This window comes from Taudactylus pleione, unplaced genomic scaffold (genome assembly GCF_031769625.1).
Source record: "Taudactylus pleione unplaced genomic scaffold, aTauple2 ptg001044l, whole genome shotgun sequence".
Classification (NCBI taxonomy): domain Eukaryota; kingdom Metazoa; phylum Chordata; class Amphibia; order Anura; family Myobatrachidae; genus Taudactylus; species Taudactylus pleione.
This window is the reverse complement of record NW_028285445.1, coordinates 702,044-721,194: the sequence shown is the minus strand read 5'-3', so window position 1 is coordinate 721,194 and position 19,151 is coordinate 702,044. Positions and strand designations below refer to the sequence as shown.

The window sequence follows — 19,151 nt, the reverse complement described above, 5'->3', positions numbered from 1 at the left end:
AGGCTCTAATCTCACGAAAGACTTGGCACTCTCTTCCCATGTACTTTGTGGGAAATCATTTATTTTGTACCTTAGTTTAGCCAAGCTGTGTTTGTGATCTATAAAGTGATGAGCTACCAATTGGTCATACTCTCTCACCTTCCATCTTAACCTTTAATAATATCTATCTATCTACCTATCTATCTATCTATCTATCTATCTATCTATCTATCTATCTATCTATCTATCTATCTATCTATCTATCTATCTATCTATCTATCTTTCTATCTACATCATATGGAAAGTGTTCTATATGCTATCTTGCTTTTACATTAATAAGTATACTATGCCGATAACCAGACATAATGCATATGTTTGTTTTTCTTCACGTGTTGTATAAAGTCTGTACTGAGTGACTAGGGGGTAAATTTACTAAAGTGAGAGTTTTTAGAAGTGAGTTTTAAAAGAGATGTTGCGATGTTGCCCATAGCAACCAATCAGATTCTACTTAACATTTAACTAGCACCTTTTAGAAGATAATAGCTAGAATCTGATCGGTTGCTATGGGCAACATCTCTTTTAAAACTCACTTCTAAAAACAATCACTTTAGTAAATTTATCCCTAGATCTCACATTATTGTATATTCCTGATTAAGGTGGACGTCATTGTGGTGTTAGGAGGACTTGGGGGACGCTTTGACCAGACTATGGCTTCAGTGGAGACACTTTATCATGCTGTCAAAATCACCTCTCTCCCAATAATAGTGATTCAAGATTCATCTCTTATCTATCTTCTGCAGCCTGTAAGTACAAACTGTCAGCTTGCCTGGCAGTCATTTATATAAGTGTATTTGGCAAGCAGTAGTGCTGTGATGAGTATATATGACATTTGTGTCTATTTCCTATAACTGAAACCTCTAAATATTCTATGATAATAGACAGCAAGCATTTCTGCAATATTATGCACACATGTCTTAATACTGTAGATCATGAAAGCAGTAAAAATATTATGATAGAGCATTTGGTAATAATTGTGTAGATTGCAGTTATTTAGATATTCAGACTACAAATAAGAACATTATGATGTTTACTAGGGACTCAGCTAGTCAAGTACCTTTTATTTTTAGAAGGTGGAATAGAATAATTGCACACTAGACTTAGTGTAAATGTACGGGGTGGGCTGCACTTATAGAGAAGGGGTGTCTGGCCTTCTACAAGTGACCAAAGAATTAAGTAGACAGATAAATGCGCTCTGTAACCCCTTTCTGTATGTGCGGAATGGCGGTATGTATAACAATGAAAATGATAAACAGCATTGTTTATTACCATTGCACCTGTTTCGCCTTTTATGCAACTTGTGTGACATTTAGAACTAACGACCGTAAATCATCATTTTCATTGTTATACATACCGCCATTCCGCACAAACAGAAAGGGTTACAGAGCGCATTTATCTGTCTACTTAATTCTTTAGCTTTTATTTTTGATCATATATTGAGCCACAAATGTAATTACAGCACATGCAAGGAGGATATGTAAATGTATTAATTGAGTGCTTGTACAATTGCCTCTCATTTATCCTGTTCTCCTGGGTATACTGGGAAATATCACAATGTATTTTTGATGAAACTATATGCCAGCTAAAGTGCCTTTACTTGAATTGAGCACCCATTGCATCTGTGCCTGGTCTGTCTAGACATTACATTCTTACATAAAGAACTGAGTGGGTGAGGCTAAAGTCAAACACAGAGGTATTGTTACCAATAGACAAGCGACGGAACATGCAGTTTGTCGCAGCCAGTGGCTCCGTGTCAGGAGATCTCCCATTTTTTAAATATATTTGAGTCATAAATTTCATTTTTCTCATTGTGTAAAGGCACTTCAGTCTTTCTCAACCTGAAGTCTTAATGCACAAAAAATGTAAAAGACGTGTCAGACTGTCAATAAAAACTGCACAGTAATTTTGCAAAATAAAAAACATTAAAGAGCAATAAAGATCATTTATTGAAACTATTTTTAAAAAAAGGCTGAGTATAATTGTCCTGAATAATATGTGTGAACTAATGAGAGTATACCGAAAGGCCCCCATACATCAGCAATTGATTGCAGCGATCGTGCAATTTGCAATCGATTGTGTATAAAAATCTTTCCCTTTTTCAATCGATTGTGGCAATTCTGCAATTTGCAATCGACTGAAAAAGGGAAAGATTTTTATACACAATCGATTGCAAATTGCACGATTGCCGCAATCAATCTCTGATGTATGGGTGCCTTAACTAAATATGTTCAAAACCGCTTTCTTATACTCCTTTGCAAACGATTGACTTATTAGAGGGCAGGTGTTTCAACAACTTAATAGGCTGGGAGCACTTGCTATGTAGAAATTCACATCATGGATTGCTTGGTCAGAGACATAAATGCCAGAGATATTCAGGAGCTTATTCAGAGAAGGCCGTACGGTCTACGACCGAACAGCCGCCTCGATGTTTTGCCAGTGCGCATGCGCACGAGGGAGCCGGCTCCCTCGTGCGCATGCGTGAGACCCGCTACGACCGACAGCGCTGGTCGTAGCTGGTCTCTTTCCAAAGGGGGCGAGCTGTCGATGTTGATTGACAGCTCGCCCCGTTTGGAAGGCGGGCCGGGGGGGTGGCAGCCCAAACGGAGGCGTTCCTATGGGAACGCATGCCGTTTGGGGGAGGCCCCACTGACATCACTAGTGATGTCAGTGGAGCGCTTCCGGCTCAGACAGAGCCAGAAGCTCTCCGGGGCTTACGACAAGTGAGACCCTACCCTAGGGTCTCGTCGTAAGCCCCGATGGTCGCGATGGTCTCTGACCATCGCGACCATCACCCGAGCGGTCGTTAGAGCTGTGGGTATTAACCCACAGCCTAACGACCGCAACAGAGGCGGGCGGTCAGGATGCAAGTGGCCGCCCAGTTTCTGAGCGACCGCTTGCATCCTCCGACCGCCTCTGAACGAGGCCCTCAGTCTCAACCTTTTCACCTAATTATAATTCCAACAGAACATTGGCCCTCATTCAGAGGCTCTCGCAAGAAGCGAGCGCTCGTTCTGAATGAGGGCAGCCGCTTCATTTTTGATGTTCGGCCTCCTGGTCGTTAGGTAAGTTGTGGGTTACCACCCACAGCTTAGTGACCGACCATCGGGGCTTGCGACGAGACCCTAAGGTTGGGTCTCGGCAGCCGGAAGCCCCAGGGAGCTTCCTGGGGCTTGCGGCTGCACAAAACGGTAGGAACGCCTCCGTTTTGGAAACCACCCCCCCGGCCCTCGTACAAAACGGGGTAACATCGACAGCCGTCCCTTTTGTAGAGGGCTCCAGAGCTCCAGAGTTTCTCTCTCGCTCTGGGGCTTGCGCAAGTGCAGTGCGGCCGCTGCGCGTGCGCAGGGCTAACTATCAACCCGATTGCGAGCACATCGGTGCTTGCGACCGGGTCTGAATGAGACCCATTGTCCCAAAGATAAAGGAATAGTTGCAGCTGTCTATAATGAAGTAGCAGGTAAAACTTTAGTTTTTAGCAGAGCTGCAGTTAAATAAGAGACAGGGACAGTAGAACCACTAGGCAGTTACTTAGGGCACCAGGGTACAGGGAGAGCCAATTACTTTGGGATAATGTCACAGTCCACGAATAAGAGTTGTAGCAGCTGCAAAAAGGATGGCTTGGGGTGGTCGAGTCTGCGTCCGACCATACTGACCAATATAGTTTAACGTCACTTTTTTAAAATATATACTTATCTAAGAGGATGCAAACAATTCACAAAATAAATTTAAAAAAGGCATAAAGGCATAGGCCATATGCAATTTGAGGCAAAAAGCCGGAATCCACAGAAAAGTTTCACCGATGACGTCAATTTGGCAGGTGGAAAAGTATCGCCGTATTCAATTTGAAAGATTTTCCGCCTAGGCGGAATGTCAATGCAATGTAATAGGCGGAAAAGTTTGTTTATGAATAGCAGGCGGAAAAAAGTGCAGAATTGGGGTTTTGGGGTGCAGTGCTGCGGGAAGCCCCGTGCAGCCTTCAGACAGTCCCCCAAAGGTAAACTGTGTAAAATACACTTAACACCCCAAAAAAATCACTTTGAATTTGGGGGCTAAAAAAAAAATGTTTGGGTACAAAGATTAAAACTAGCGATCTCGACTCTGAGGGGGTCCCCAAGTATGCCCCATGTGTTTTTTTTCATTGCAGGTGCTTGCGGCAGGTGGATTTTTCACGATTTTTTTCAAATTAACTTTAGCAACTTTAAAATATGCTGACCCCCATTTTCAAGTACCCCAAATTTGCTGGGATAAGTTATTTTCTGCAAAAAATACTCCTGAATACTATTCTTCACCACTTATACAAAAATGCTATTTAGCAGCTATTGAGCCCATTTAAATACACCAAATACCTTCAGCAAGTCAAATTGGGGGTAACCATAGCTAACCCCCATGTCAGAGCATCTTTTGGGGGTTGTCAGGCTGATTTCCCCAAATCTGACAGTACTTTCCTCCTGTTCAAGTTTCGCCGGGTCCCGTTTTCGCGTACTTTCAAATTGAATACGGGGATACGCGGGCACGTGCGCGATACTTTTCTGCCTACAAAACACGCAATGTAGGCGAAAAGTCCAGGAGGCGGAAAAGTATCGCGGGTGCGCTGAAACTGAATACGGCTCATAGTTGGAACGAGAGCTTGGAAGATAAATGCAGCAGTTTGAGGCTCATGTTCTGCAGGTCGTACTCCTTAGATTGGGGTGAAGAAATGTAACCAACAAAGTAACATTATTGTGATAATCTCATTTTACAGCCCTTCAGCCCATCAAACCGCAGTTTCCCTCAATACTGATCAACATCTCTACAATGTTGATAGGATTAGATGACATAGTCCACACACACAGCAATTTGTTGCCAATTTCATACAAAGTGACCAAATTGTCTTTCCTAACCACTGCCTGTGTTGGCCACATTACTATGTAAACATTATAACTAATAAGTTTGAGTAATTTAGTACTATTAGAAGCATGAATGAAATTGTTATTCACTTTTGTTTTATTTCGTAAATGTTACTTTTTATTACATGTACAAATCTGAAAATGTATGTATTCTCTATTCCAAAAGATAAATGTAATGTGTTGCACCTGTCCACAGCATGTTGTGTATACATACACATTTTATATCACAGCCTTTAGTGCAACATTTGCAACCAAATAACAGGTTGCAATAATTGTATTGCATAAAGGAGATCAAGTATTCTTTTTTCTTAAAAGTAATAAGCATACTGTTTTGCCTTTATGTTTGTGCAATCCAGAACCAATTACAGTAATTATTATATTAGTTTACTGGTTTTCTGATAAAGTCTATATAGCAATTTATAGATCTAATTACCAGTTGAAAGTTAACGATTGATAAATTTTGCAATTAATTGCACTAATAAGAGCTACAACATGCAGATGCCTGATTTATTTGAGGTACTATTATTTTCCCTGGATGATACCTAGCAAAATTTCTCTTAATGCAGATGGGCTGGTTTTGTATAAATCGGTGCTTCTCAACCTAGGTCTTCAAGACACAATAACAGTCCAGGTTTTAATGATAGCCATGCTTGACAACAGGTTAATCAGTACCGCAGTCATTATTTGTGCTCAAGTATGGATATTCTTAAAACCTGTATTGTTAGTGTGTCGTGAGGACAAAATTTGGGAAGCACTGGTTTAGTGAACAAGGTATGTACAGTAGCTAATTGTTTCCCATGCAACAAATAGAAACTATGGAAAAGACTGCTTCCTCTTTATACCATTATTATTACTATGAGTAGTTCTGACTTTCACTGACAGATTGACCTACGTATTTTAGCAACATTTTAAGGAACATTAATCGTTTATTTGAGGTAGACTAGACTGAAAATCAAATAAAACAAATTACTGTTTTATTTTTGTTCAGCTTTTTTTCTGAATAAAATATTTTAATTTGTATGTGTAATGGTGCGTACACACGTAGCGATTTGAATGATAACTATATCATTATCGTTACCGTTATCTATCAATTCGTCCTCTTAAATGGCCCCTACCAACTTACCTTTGACCAGCAATATCGTCCATCTGCCGTGCATTCCATTCAACTTGCTCGTTATCAAGCAAGTTACTATAAGGACGCGCGACCGTTGATTGCGGGTCGCTATAGTCAACGGTAAGTATGTGGTGTGCTGGGTGATCGATATCAATCACCCAGCACACCAAGGAGGGTGGGTAATGATCTGTCAGGGATATTGTATCGCTGACAGATAGTGGTCCCCCTTATGCAGGCCACCAGTAGTGCCCCTTATACAGTATCCTCAGTATGCAATGTCCCCAGTAGTGGTCCCTCTTATGCAGGCCCTCAGTAGTGCCTCTTATACAGTACCCCCAGTAGTGGTGCCCCTTATGCAGCCCCCCCATTAGTTCCCATTATTCAGTGCCCCCAGTAGTGGTCCCCCTTATGCATGCCTCCAATAGTGATCCCCCTTATGCTGTGCCCCATGTAGTGGTACCCACTTTGCAGTGCCCCTAGTAGGGCCCCTTATACAGTGTCCCCAGTAGTGGTCCCCCTTATGCAGGCCCCCCAGTAGTGATCCCCCCTATCCAGTGCCCCTCATACAGTGCCCCCAGTAGTGGTCCCCCCAGTGCAGTGTCCCTTGTGCCCCCAGTAGTGAACCTTTATATAGTGCCCCCAGTAATAGAGCCCCCCTATGCAGTGCCCTTTATAGGGTGCCCTTAGTAGTAGTCCCCCCTCTGCTGTGCCTTTTATAGGGTTCCCCCAGTAGTAGTACCCCCAGTAGTAGTCCCCTAAAGTAGTGCTCCCAGTAGAGGTCCCCCCAGTAGTTCCCCGATGTAGTGCCCCCAGTAGAGGTCCCCCCTGTATTGCCCCAGTAGTAGTCCATCCCCCCATGCAGTGCCCCCAATACAATACACACAAGTAAATAAAAGAAAAAAAAATACACTTACCTGAATCCACGATCCGACTCCGCCACTGCTCCCGCCGCCGTCCGCACGTCAGTCCTCACGGGCTGGCACGCTCTGCATTATGGGAGAGGCGTCATGATATCTCTCCCATTACCCACTGCAGGAGCCGGAAGGCGGAGCTCATAAGTGAGCTCCAGCCATGCTCTTGGAGTGGGCGCAGCAGCCAATTAAAGTCTGTATGACTCTCATTGGCTGCTGATTAACACATGTATCGCCGCGCTGGCGATGTTTGTGTAAATGCGCTAGTCTGAGCCTGCCTCCCACCTTCCGTCTGGCGCTATTGGGTAATCACTCAGGGGGAGGGAAGGGGCTCAGCTGTGCAGCACAGGATGGCGCTGGGTGCAGGGAAGTTTAGCGATGGTACTAGTAAATGTGTAGTGCTTACCGCACTCACTGCGGTTGGCACTACACTGGCGCCCAGGGCACCATTCCCACGGCGCCCAGGGCACGAGCCCCGGTGGCTCTGCCCTAGTTACACCACTGGTGTGTACGCACCATTAGGTACAGCAATTCTTAAAAATGCAAAGATTGCATCAAATACTGTAGATTCCGTTAGTAGTGAACTTATCTTTCATAAAATATCTTCGAATGTAAAACAACTACTGTTGTATAGTTTTGTATAACAAAAAATTCAGAATATATTATGTTGTAGTACTTTTGAAAGAGGACGTGAACTGTAACGCAATACCAAAGATGACACTGAAAAATCTGAAAATTTAACTAGTTGCTTACTGGTAACAATGTTATACCTTTTTAGGAATAAATTTGTGCTTCTGTGAAGCCGGGTTTGTGAACAGACAAGTCAAGTAAATTAATAATATGACTTACATCAACAAAACATAGTCAGTAGATCTGAACTAAGATCGTATGCACTAAAATATAAGATTCATGTATTAAACTTGAAAATGTTCATTCACTGGCTGATTCACTCTATTTCATAACTGTAAAGAAAACATCATCTCTAACTGTAAAGGGAAAATTTAATGCCAATATACATAAAATTGCGAACATGTCACAGTGGCAATGAACGGCTCAGACCATGGCCTTTCTTTGTGAATGATGGCCCCACTGTTGCTGTTTTATGCACTAGAATGCCTATTGCAAAAGCCGGGGCCAAACACTTGCAACACTTTCGCTCTGAGGGCCTGATTCAGAGCCGGACACTCTGACAGAGCACTCGTTGTGAATCAGGGCTGTCCTTCTTGTTTTTCAGAGCGGCCTCCTGGCCGCTCGCATAGCTGTGGGTTACCACCCACAGCTATAGCGAGCGGCCAGGAAGATGGTCGTGATGGTCAAGACCATCGCGACCATCGAGCTTGCGACAAGACCCTTATGGTAGGGTCTTGTTGCTGCAAGCCCCAGAGTGCTTTCGGCTCTTAACAGCCGAAAGCACTCCCACTGACATCACTAGTAATAAATAAATAATAAAGGTCAGTAGGGCCGGCCCCAGATGGTAGGCATTCCCATGGGAACGCCTCCATCTGGGCAGCCACGCCCCCGGCCCGCCCACCAAAGGGGGCGTGCTGTCACTCAACATCGACAGCACGCCCCCTTTGGTACGATACCCGGAGCGACGGATTGCCTGTCGATATCCGGGTCTCGCGTATGCGCACAATGGAGCCGGCTCCGTCATGCGCACTGGGCCACCATCGACCCACTTGCGAGCGAATAGCGCTCGCGAGCGGGTCTGAATGAGGCCCTGAGTCTAAATGTGTCACCTTTAAAACAAACAAATCAGTGCACAAAAAGAACACTAAGGCTGAAGACCAAACTGTGTGTTCACATACTTCACAGAGAGTCGAATGCTGTGTGTGAGTCTGCCATTTCTGACACTGTAATCATAGCGAAGCCTTCTTCCACCATTTCTGAACCATCTATAAATGTCAAGATGGGTAGTAGTAAAAGTAATAATGATGACATTTTAATTGAGGATGCTACTGTGGAAGTGCAACAGGATTGGAATATCTGTGTATATGACAGTAATGAGGATGCATGTGTTGAACAAGAAGAAGTTGATAAAATGGAGAATGTTTGTGTCAAAGTAAGTCAGTCACCAGTAGCTTGGTAGTGCTAAGAAGGACATATTTAAGCCTAAGGTCTTATTTAAGCATAAGACCAAAAATGGCACCTATTCCATATAGAATATTTTTTTTTCCCAAATCCTGACAACAACTTTCTTCAAGGCTTCTGTACCATTTGTGAGGACAAAGGGCCTGATTCAGACCCACTCGCGAGCGGCTGTCCGCTCGCAAGTGGGTCGATGTTATGGACTGAGCATGCCCACGACGGAGGGAGCTCCGTCGTGCGCATGCGCCAGACGCAACGAGCGAAGGAAAGTCCTTCGCTCGTTGTGTCTGATCAAAGGGGGCGTGCTGTCGATGTTGATTGACAGCATGCCCCCTTTGGTGGACGTGTCGGGGGCGTGCCTCCCTGACGGGGGCGTTCCCACGGGAACGCCTCCCATCAGAAGCCGGCCCACTGACATCACTAGTGATGTCAGTGGGAGTGATTTTGGCTCTGATAGAGCCAAAATCACTCCGGAGCTTGCGGTTGAAAACCTCAACCGCAGGCTCCGGCTCGCAATTTCGATGGTCGCGATTGGTCTCGACCATCGCGGCCATCAAAATGCACGCTCGTATAGCCTGTGGGTGGTGACCCACAGCTATACGAGCGTCCAGAAGGACGCTCCATTTTCATGGAGGCCGGCCCTCATTCAGAGCGTGCGCTCTGCTCAGAGCGTACGGCTCTGAATGAGGGCCAAAGTAAGTAGTTGTAGGGACTTGCAGCAAGTTCATGTACATTTTTTGGGAAAATCTGAAAATCCTGCATCAGTTACCATCAGCATGGATAGATCTCAGCATATACAATCTCCACCGCCAACACCTTCTTCATCAACCTTCACATTAATGATCGTAGGTATCTCTTCTGCATCCAATTTGCAAAGGTTAACTGACTGCTCCCTGATCCAGAATTCTCAATAAGAATCCTTGAGGGATGCTGCTGCTGGGGGTGAATCTTCATCACAGAAAAAGACCAAGAAGACTAGTGGTTTCAAACAACAATTGACTGTGAAACAAGCGTTTGCATGAGTAACCAAGTTTGACAGGCAATAGGAACCAAGTTTGACAGGCAGTGGTTGCCAAGCTCCATCCTCAAGGCTCCCTAACAGTCCAGGTTTTCAGGATATCCATACTTAAGCACAGGTGACTTAATTAGTGCCTCAGTCATTTTGATTATACCATGCACAGGCATGAATATCCTTAAAACCTGGACTGTTAGGGTGCCTGGAGGACAGAGGGCCTGATTCAACACAGATTGCAATTGCAACTACGTATGCAGAACAAACAATTGTTAGCCATTGCGCATGCACGGTGATCACACCGCCATGACACACGCATATAGGAATCTATCGCAGAGTTAGTGACAGGCCGTGAGCGTTTGGGGGTTGTGATGGGCGAGTGGTTGCAGAAACGCAGGCATGCCTGTCCGCTTGAACGCTGTTGCATGGACGTGCCAAAATTAGCCACTGCAATTACATATGCAGCTTAAGAGACTTCTGCGTTTGACGAGACCTGCAATTTCTGCGACGGATCAGAGCTGCTGTGATTGTGCATGATGGGCCAATGTGCTTCGATGTTACTGATGTATATACGCAGGACTGCGAGGTATTACGGATGTGAGAATGCAGTAGTGGACGTCTCTATGTTGGCTAAGTTGTGGCAGGCATTAGCATATTTTCACAGCCGCAATGCTTACGATTACGCAGCTGTGATTGAAATTGCGATCCGTGCTGAATCAGGCCCAGTGTTTGGAAACCTTTGAGTTGAGGTCATGTGTCTCCGCTACCAAATTCCATCTCGATTCCAATTTACCAGAACAGTAATTCTTCACCTATACCAAGATGTTAAAAAAAAAGTTATTATTGGCATAGAAAATGCTATTGTACCGACTAGCCACTTAACTAAAGGTATGGGGTACTGGTCACACTAAACATTACATAACTGTAACAGTCCATTGGGTGGGTGTTTTGCCTTCAGCAGCAGCAGTCTCTAATTCACAATGGCAGCTCATTCACAGCAGACTACTCTCTGTATCACCGACTTCACTAAGAGGCATACCGATGTCAATCAGTTGCAAAAACTCAGGGATATGATAGCAAAATGGCTTACCCTGCTAAGAAACTCCTCTGGATTTATCATTTTCAATAACGCAAGTAAAATTGTACGAGCATTACAACTGGGTCATTTCGAACAAGTAAAATTTTTGCGCACAAATTAAGCTTGATGGTTCAGACTTTTTTTTACATTTCTGGGCATTTTTGGCATTTAGCAACTGCATGTAGAATATTGCAGTGGCTGCAAAACCAGTATGATTTGCCATGCCACCAACTAAAGTAAGAGGTAGTAACCGGGTGGAATTCCACCTTTTATATGCTTCGGCGCCTGGAAGAACAGCAAGAAGCCATCCAAGAGTAAATATCAACCCATGAGATAGGGAGACGGGGGACATGTTACCTTTGTCCAGCACAGTGCAGAATACTCTCCCTTTTTTATGCAAGCTACTGAAACCATTTAAAATCGTAACCATTTAAGTGACTTCAGATACTGCTAGTCTTGAGTCGGGTCATACCCTTAATGAAAGTACTGGAATAAGCAGCTAGAGAAGCTGAAGGAGAAGATGAAACTAAGCGATTGCACAAAGTATTTTGGACTTGTTGATCAAGTTTTTTTTTCCCTTTGCCAGCATCAGAGGGTTTGCATCATCTTGCAATTTGATCACTACATTTTGGCAACCATGCTTGATCGTAGGTTTATGTCATATATAGTATCTTTCTTTCCAACTGATATAGGGCCTTATTCATTACCGATCACAACTGCGATTATGCACACAGTCTCACTGCGATGGTTTTCTAATATTTGCGATTGCAATGCAGTCTTATCAAAACATACGGATGCCTACTCTCCCTTACTCACATCCGTAATACTTAGCAAGTCTGCGAAAGCATCAGTAACATTGGAGCCTCACACTAATTTATGCATGCCCCTGCAATGGCGTTCAAACACCCTATGCATTTCGCCGACCCCCCAAAAGGTAGCTCCTGTCAATCACTTTGCGATGGGTCTGTGTAGCCTCTGCGATTGCAGTACCAATCGCAGTGGCTAGTTCGCGTATGCACACTGCGACGCATGTGCACATTGCAACAATCAGCCAATTGCGTGCGTAATCACAGTTGCAATTAGTAGTGAATCAGGCCCATAGAGCAAATTGTCAGTACAAGTGGCACATGACCCAATGATGTCTCCTGTTTCAGTTTCTCCTGCAAATGCTGCTGCCAGTAAAAAAAAAAAAACTGACCTTTTCCAAGAGACCTACTGTTGTTGATGATGATGATAAGTGCACCAGAGTGAAACATTGACATCTGGTCAGATTTAAAAAAGAATTGACCACAATTATTGACTTAATCTGATACAGTAAGCATCAATGGATTGTGGAGCAATAGTTTAATGATAATGTACACATTAGCATGTCACACATTATATTTGAATATTGGCAGAAAAAAGAAACAATTTGGAGCCCCTTGTACAAACTAGCTTTGGTTTACTTAAGCTCCCCACCCTCCAGTGTGTACTCTGGATGAGTGTTTAGCACCACTAGGAACTTTGTAAGCGATCGGTTGTGGAAAAACTGATGTGCATAAAAATGAACTGCGAATTCTATGAGGAAGACCTTTGCTGAGAATTCTAACAAAGTACAGATATTTCTGTAACTGTGTTCCAATGGGGATGAGTTGATATTGTGCGATGATGATGATATTAACACTGATGAGGATGATAATGATTGTGATGAAGATTAACAACACTGTTAGCCGCAAAGAACGTTAGTACCAATGTTAGTTTAGTACTTCTCACCTATCTTTGGCCTGTACCGTACCACTACCAACAATATTAGTATCATTACTAAAACAAGATGTAGATGTAGTCCCTAGTGCTCTGCCATATTTACTTCTTTTTTATTGTTTTGGTAATACAGTTCAATGTCTTTATGGTGTTCTCACCAAAGCTGGAGAGGGTCAGGGTGCCTGGTGTGAAAATGGGCATTATTGCGCAAGCCAAAGGTGCGTGTGCATTCGAGAAAGGGGCATGGTCACTCGAAAGGGGGCATGTCCTTAAGAAGTAGCCCCTTTTCATCACTGTAAGGGGCATGCCCAATATCACAGAGATGCTGGGCATGCCCTAAAGTTCTCCCTGCAGAGTGAAAAGATGCCATGCGCATGGCATCTATTCACCCAATGGTGACTGTTTCACTATAACTTTTCCCACCCACAGGACATTGCAGCCCGCGGGTGGAAACGACACCCGGCGGGCTGTTTCAGTAGGGCACCACCATAAGGGCAGGGTGTATTTTACCGTTTTAAAATCTGGGAGAGCACCTTGCTAAAACAGCCTAGCGGGAACACTATATTTAAGTCTGGTGGTTGCCGATCCATATATATATTCATAATTTGGAGGTATTTGAATTAGGGGACAAACTACAGACCTAAAAAAAAATATATATATATATATGTGTGTGTGTGTGTGTGTGTGTGTGTGTGTGTGTGTGTGTGTGTGTGTGTGTGTGTGTGTGTGTGTGTGTATATACAGTCGGATGCATAAATATTGGGACATTGACAGAATTTTCATATTTTGGCCTCTATTCACCACCACAATGGCTTTGAAATGAAACAAACAAGACGTGCTTTAACTACAGACTTTCAGATTTAATTTGAGGGTAATTACATCCAAATCAGGTGAACGGTGTATGAATTACAACGGTTTCTATATGTGCCTCCCACTTTTTAAGGGGCCAAAAGTAATGGGACAACCTCTACAATCCTAAATCTAACTTTCACTTTTTAATACTTTGTTGCAAATCCTTTGCAGGCAATTACAGCCTGAAGTCTGGAATGCATAGACATCACCAGACGCTGGGTTTCATCCCTGGTGATGCTCTGCCAGGCCTCTACTGCAAATGTCTTCAGTTCCTACTTGTTCCTGGGGCATTTTCCCTTCAGTTTTGTCTTCATCAAGTGAAATGCATGCACAATCGGATTCAGGTCAGGGGAATGACTTGGCCATTGCATAACATTCCACTTTTTAGCCTTAAAAAACTCTTTGGTTGCTTTTGCAGTATGCTTCGGGTCATTGTCCATCTGCACTGTGAATCGCCGTCCAATGAGTTCTGAAGCATTTGACTGAATATGATCATATAATATTGCCCGAAACACTTCAGAATTCATTCTGCTGCTTTTGTCAGCAGTCACATCATCAATAAATACAAGGGAACCAGTTCCATTGGCAGCCATTGATGCCCACGCCATGACACTACCACCACCATGCTTCACTGATGAGGTGGTATGTTTTGGATCATGAGCAGTTCCTTTCCTTCTCCATACTCTTCTCTTCCCATCACTTTGGTACAAGTTGATCTTTGTCTCATCTGTCCATAGGATGTTGTTCCAGAACTGTAATGGCTTTTTTAGATGCTGTTTGGCAAACTCTAATCTGGTCTTCCTGTTTTTGTGGCTCACCAATGGTTTACATCTTGTGGTGAACCCTCTATATTCACTCTTGTGAAGTCTTCTCTTGATTGTTGACTTTGACACATATACACCTACCTCCTGGAGAGTGTTCTTGATTTGGCCAACTGTTGTGAAGGGGTTTTTCTTCACCAGGGAAATAATTCTTCTGTTATCCACCACAGTTGTTTTCTGTGGTCTTCCGGGTCTTTTGGTGTTGCTGAGCTCTCTGGTGCGTTCTTTCTTTTTAAGAATGTTCCAAACAGTTGATTTGGCCACACTTAATGTTTTTGCTATCTCTCTGATGGGTTTGTTTTGATTTTTCAGCCTAATGATGGCTTGCTTCACTGAAAGTGACAGCTCTTTGGATCTCATATTGAGAGTCGACAGCAACTGCCTCCAAATGCAAATGTCACACCTAGAATCAACTCCAGACCTTTTACCTGCTTAATTGATAATGAAATAACGAGGGAATAGCTCACACCTGTCCATGAAATAGCTTTTGAGTTGATAGTCCCATTACTTTTGGCCCCTTAAAAAGTGGGAGGCACATATAGAAACCGTTGTAATTCCTATACCATTTACCTGATTTGGATGTAATTACCCTCAAATTAAATCTGAAAGTCTGCAGTTAAAGCATATCTTGTTTGTTTAATTTCAAAGCCATTGTGGTGGTGAATAGAGGCCAAAATATGAAAATTCTGTCAATGTCCCAATATTTAAGCACCTGACTGTATGTATATATATATATATATATATATATACAATCCTAGGGGTCCACACTCACTCCATATCCATTAACATTTCTGGGGTGCTGCTCAAACTCCTTGTTGCCAAGGGTTCCATACAAATGTTAAAAAATAAGGGGTGCACTGACAGGCTTGAAATTGGCAAAAAAAATCTTTATTCCAACATCACAGGGCACAATTAGTTCATCAACGTTTCGATTCCCTCACAGATCTTTGTCAAGATATATATATATATATATGAGAAGTATACTGTAGGTGAACAAATCCAGTACAGGAAAACTTCCCAGGAGTTTCTATTATCAATGTCATGTTAGATGCTACTTATATACTCACACACAGATCAGTCTAGGCAATGGACACTTCAGTTTCACTTCACTATACTACTAGTTTTTTTGGTTGTTCTGAACAATACTTTATTGTTGTCAGAACAGAGAACAAATACTGTTGTGCTAGTCTTTGGTTTTATTTGTTGTTTATTTTAATTTTATTTTCGGGGTCAACAACTTTTTACTGGCTTTCTTCTGCGTTCAGTGTTTCTTTTCTGCAAGATAATCATTAAGTTTATATGCCTGATTTAGATGTGGACACTAATGCTATCACAGTTGAGATATCTTATGGATCACAATTACGAAAATCTGCCAAAAACTCACCTGCCGTCCAGTGCATAGAGACGTCAGTGGCGGTCTGAGCCGGGAGGGCAGGGTGCCATCTTCCCCCAGGGCCGGTACAATGTTAGTATTCCATGGCCCTCTGGCTGTGGGATTACTGTCATGCAGCTGATGTTTCAGCTCTGACCGGCGGCTGCCCAGATAAAGAGATCTGAGTTGCAGTGGCTAACAAAAAATGGCTGCCTCAATACCAGGCTACAAATAGATGGACGCTGTCGTCCAATGAGGAGCCAGGTTTCCTTTCCCCAAAATTCTAAAGGCTGGAGAGTGGAACTAGGAAGCGGGCGTGGCTTATCTTGGAGTCTGTCAGTGAAGAGGAGCTGAAAAAGGGGAAGCAATCGGGAAGCCGACTGCCTAAATACCGGCAGCCGGCTTCCCGACTGTCTTATCCCAGCATGGTTGAAATGCCGGGCATCTAGCTGTAGACGCCCGCATTTCCCCGACGCCGGGAGACCGGCGCCCGGCATCACGATCGTAGTGATGCCGGGCGCCGCGAGCGGACAGCCGCAGGGGGGAGGGTTAGGTTTAGGGCTCCCGGGGGGGACTTAGGGTTAGGCACCACCCCGGGAGGGTTAGGGTTAGGCTAGGGGGAGGGAGGGTTAGGGTTAGGCACCCCCGGGGGGGACTTAGGGATAGGCATCCCCCCGGGGGACTTAGGTTTAGGCAGCGGTGAAGGGGGTGGTTAGGGTTAGGCACTTAGAGGGGGGATTAGGGTTAGGCACTTGGGGGGTAAGTTAGGGTTAGGCACCCCTAAGGAGGGTTAGGGTTAGGGGGTTAGGTTAGTCTATACTTACCTATCCACGATCGGGATTTCCAGCGCTGTCGGGCTTCCGCTGCTTCGAACTCTTGCGGCCGGCGGTATATCATACCCATTCCCTGAAAAAGAAATGTTGTGGCACCCAGGGAGGAGAGAGACAGAGAGGGCAGAGGTGAGGAGTGCTCCAGAGTGCAGGAGAGTCTGCATCCTGTCTTCTCCACCCTTTTAGAACCAGGTAAGTGGACGGTGGGGCTTATATACTGTGTGTGTGTGTGTGTGTGTCTGTCTGTCTATCTATCTGATATATATACTGTATATATCTATCTAATATATATCCTGTATCTATCTATCTATCTATCTATTATATATACTGTATATATGTCATATCTATCTATCTGATATATACTGTATCTATCTAGTATATATATACTGTATCTATCTAATATATATATATATATATATATATATATATATACTGTATCTACCTATCTGTCTCATATCTATCTGATATATATACTGTATCTATCTGTATCTTGTATACAAATTATATGTGTCAGTGTGGCTTTGCAAGGGGGGGGTGTTGTTTTGTTCTTTATAATGTCCGTGTGTATGGACTTAATATGTCTGTATGTATGTACATATTGGTGTTCCCTCTAGGTACTTTTGCCCGTTTTGTTAACTGTGAAATGCACCCTGCCCATTTTGTGATTGATGAATTGTGCCCCGCCTTCTCCGGGTCAGACACACACACTGTGGGACGGAGCAAAAGGGGAAGGCGGGACAAAGGGCCAGGCACAGCGTCTCAACCCAGCCCCCAGGAGATGCACACAATAGATGGTATTTGTTTATAGCTCTTTGTCATAACAATTTTACAATCGTATACTTCATTTGCTATTTAAACCACATGCACATTACGTAAAAAATGCCGCCAGCATTGTTGTCAAGCCCATTTTTACATTGCATTCGCTAGTAGAAAAACTGGGCCACTTGCTTGTGTCTGCCCCGCAGGCTGAAAGTTGCCAGCCAGCCCCTGAGAGACGTCCACTGAAAGCACCTTGCATTCGCCGCTTACACAAAAAAACTGAATGATCAAGCGCAGATCAGGTGGCCACCAGCCTTCTGAGTAAGTCTCAGCTGTCGCGGACACAGCGGGTCTCCAGACACGCAGAGGGCACTCTTGCTGCGAGCAAGAACGCAGTGCCTAATTTATGCAGACCCAGAAAACCGTGTTTAAATGGTCCTGACACGCCTACGTTTCTCTAGCCACCCCCCCTTTACCTCCCCAAAATGCTAACTACCTGTCACTCACTTTGCAAATGAGTCCTCTGTGCAAGCGTAATCACATAACAATCGCTGTGCGTGCGCAGTGCAGCTTACACGCCTGTGTAATGGCTAACAATCGCTCGTCCTGCGTAAACATCTGCATTTGCATACAAATCTGAATCAGACCCTATATGTTCAGAGATGCACGAGACTGATCTGGATTCATGTTTGGGAAATGGGGAATTATGAATCAAAGCTAAGATGTTATTTTGAAGCTTGAGTTGTTTTTTCTCTACCAAATCCACCAAACATTGGACCTGATTCAGACCCGTTCGCAAGCAGCCGCTCGCTCGTTCCTGGCCGATGTTATGCAATTGTGCATGCGTATGCATCGCAGTGCTCATGCGCAAACTAGTCCGAGCGATCGGGACGCGCTCGCTCGCCCAACAAAGACAGCCCAGTGGAATGAGTGACAGGAGAGGCAGTTTGTGGGTGGTAACAGGGGCAGGGCAGTAGTAACGGGGGAGTGGAGTTGCATAAGCAGGCGTGCCTGAGTGTTTCAATGCTGTTTCAGAGGCATGCATAATTTACAGGCAGCGTCATAGTACACGTCACCTGGTTGAATTATACACTGAAGTGCTCACAGTGCTTGTGATAGGGTACAGTCAACCGCACGCACTGCGGTCAGATCCGATGGAACCCGATGTTTACCGATGGTTGTATATACTACCTGGAGATTGCCTTTCGCTTGTGGGTGGCTAAAGAAAGGCTGGTGGGAGAGGGCGTGCTTATGCCTTGCCATGCGATCGCCTGCCTTGACGTCACTTAGCTGAATTTGCATAAGCTGGGAGCGAGCGTCCGCATCTAGCTAGCGGGTCTGAATCAGGCCCATTGTCTCCGGTATTATCCAGGCACATTTAGTGCCAACAAAAATTGGTCACATCCAGAGATGAATACAGCTCGGCACATGGGACGAATTATGCAAATTTTTTCATACATATATATTAGTGCTTTCAAGTGCTTCCATCAATAGATAAATAAAACATGCAATTATATAAAATATGTAATCATTAGGAAATTATGAAAGGACTGTTTATGTCACAAACTCTCAGGCAGATTGTGGATGCAACCCGTATTCAGGGAATTGGCTAGACCTATTCCTGAGGCGCGGAGTCTAATGTGCCGGCGGTA

At 44.0% G+C, this 19,151-nt stretch overlaps 1 protein-coding gene across 2 annotated transcripts in view; it reads left to right on the top strand.

Annotated features, from left to right (window-relative positions):
• Window positions 1-19,151, top strand: part of TPK1 (thiamin pyrophosphokinase 1) — a 702,648-nt gene that overhangs the window by 352,605 nt on the left and 330,892 nt on the right. Inside the window, exon 6 of one of the 2 annotated variants that reach the window (XM_088461407.1) lies at window positions 636-782. The exons of the other annotated variant lie outside the window; for it this stretch is intronic. Coding sequence (XP_088317533.1) covers window positions 636-782 — 147 coding nt within the window. The remainder of the gene's footprint in view (window positions 1-635; window positions 783-19,151) is intronic. 2 annotated transcript variants of the gene reach the window in all.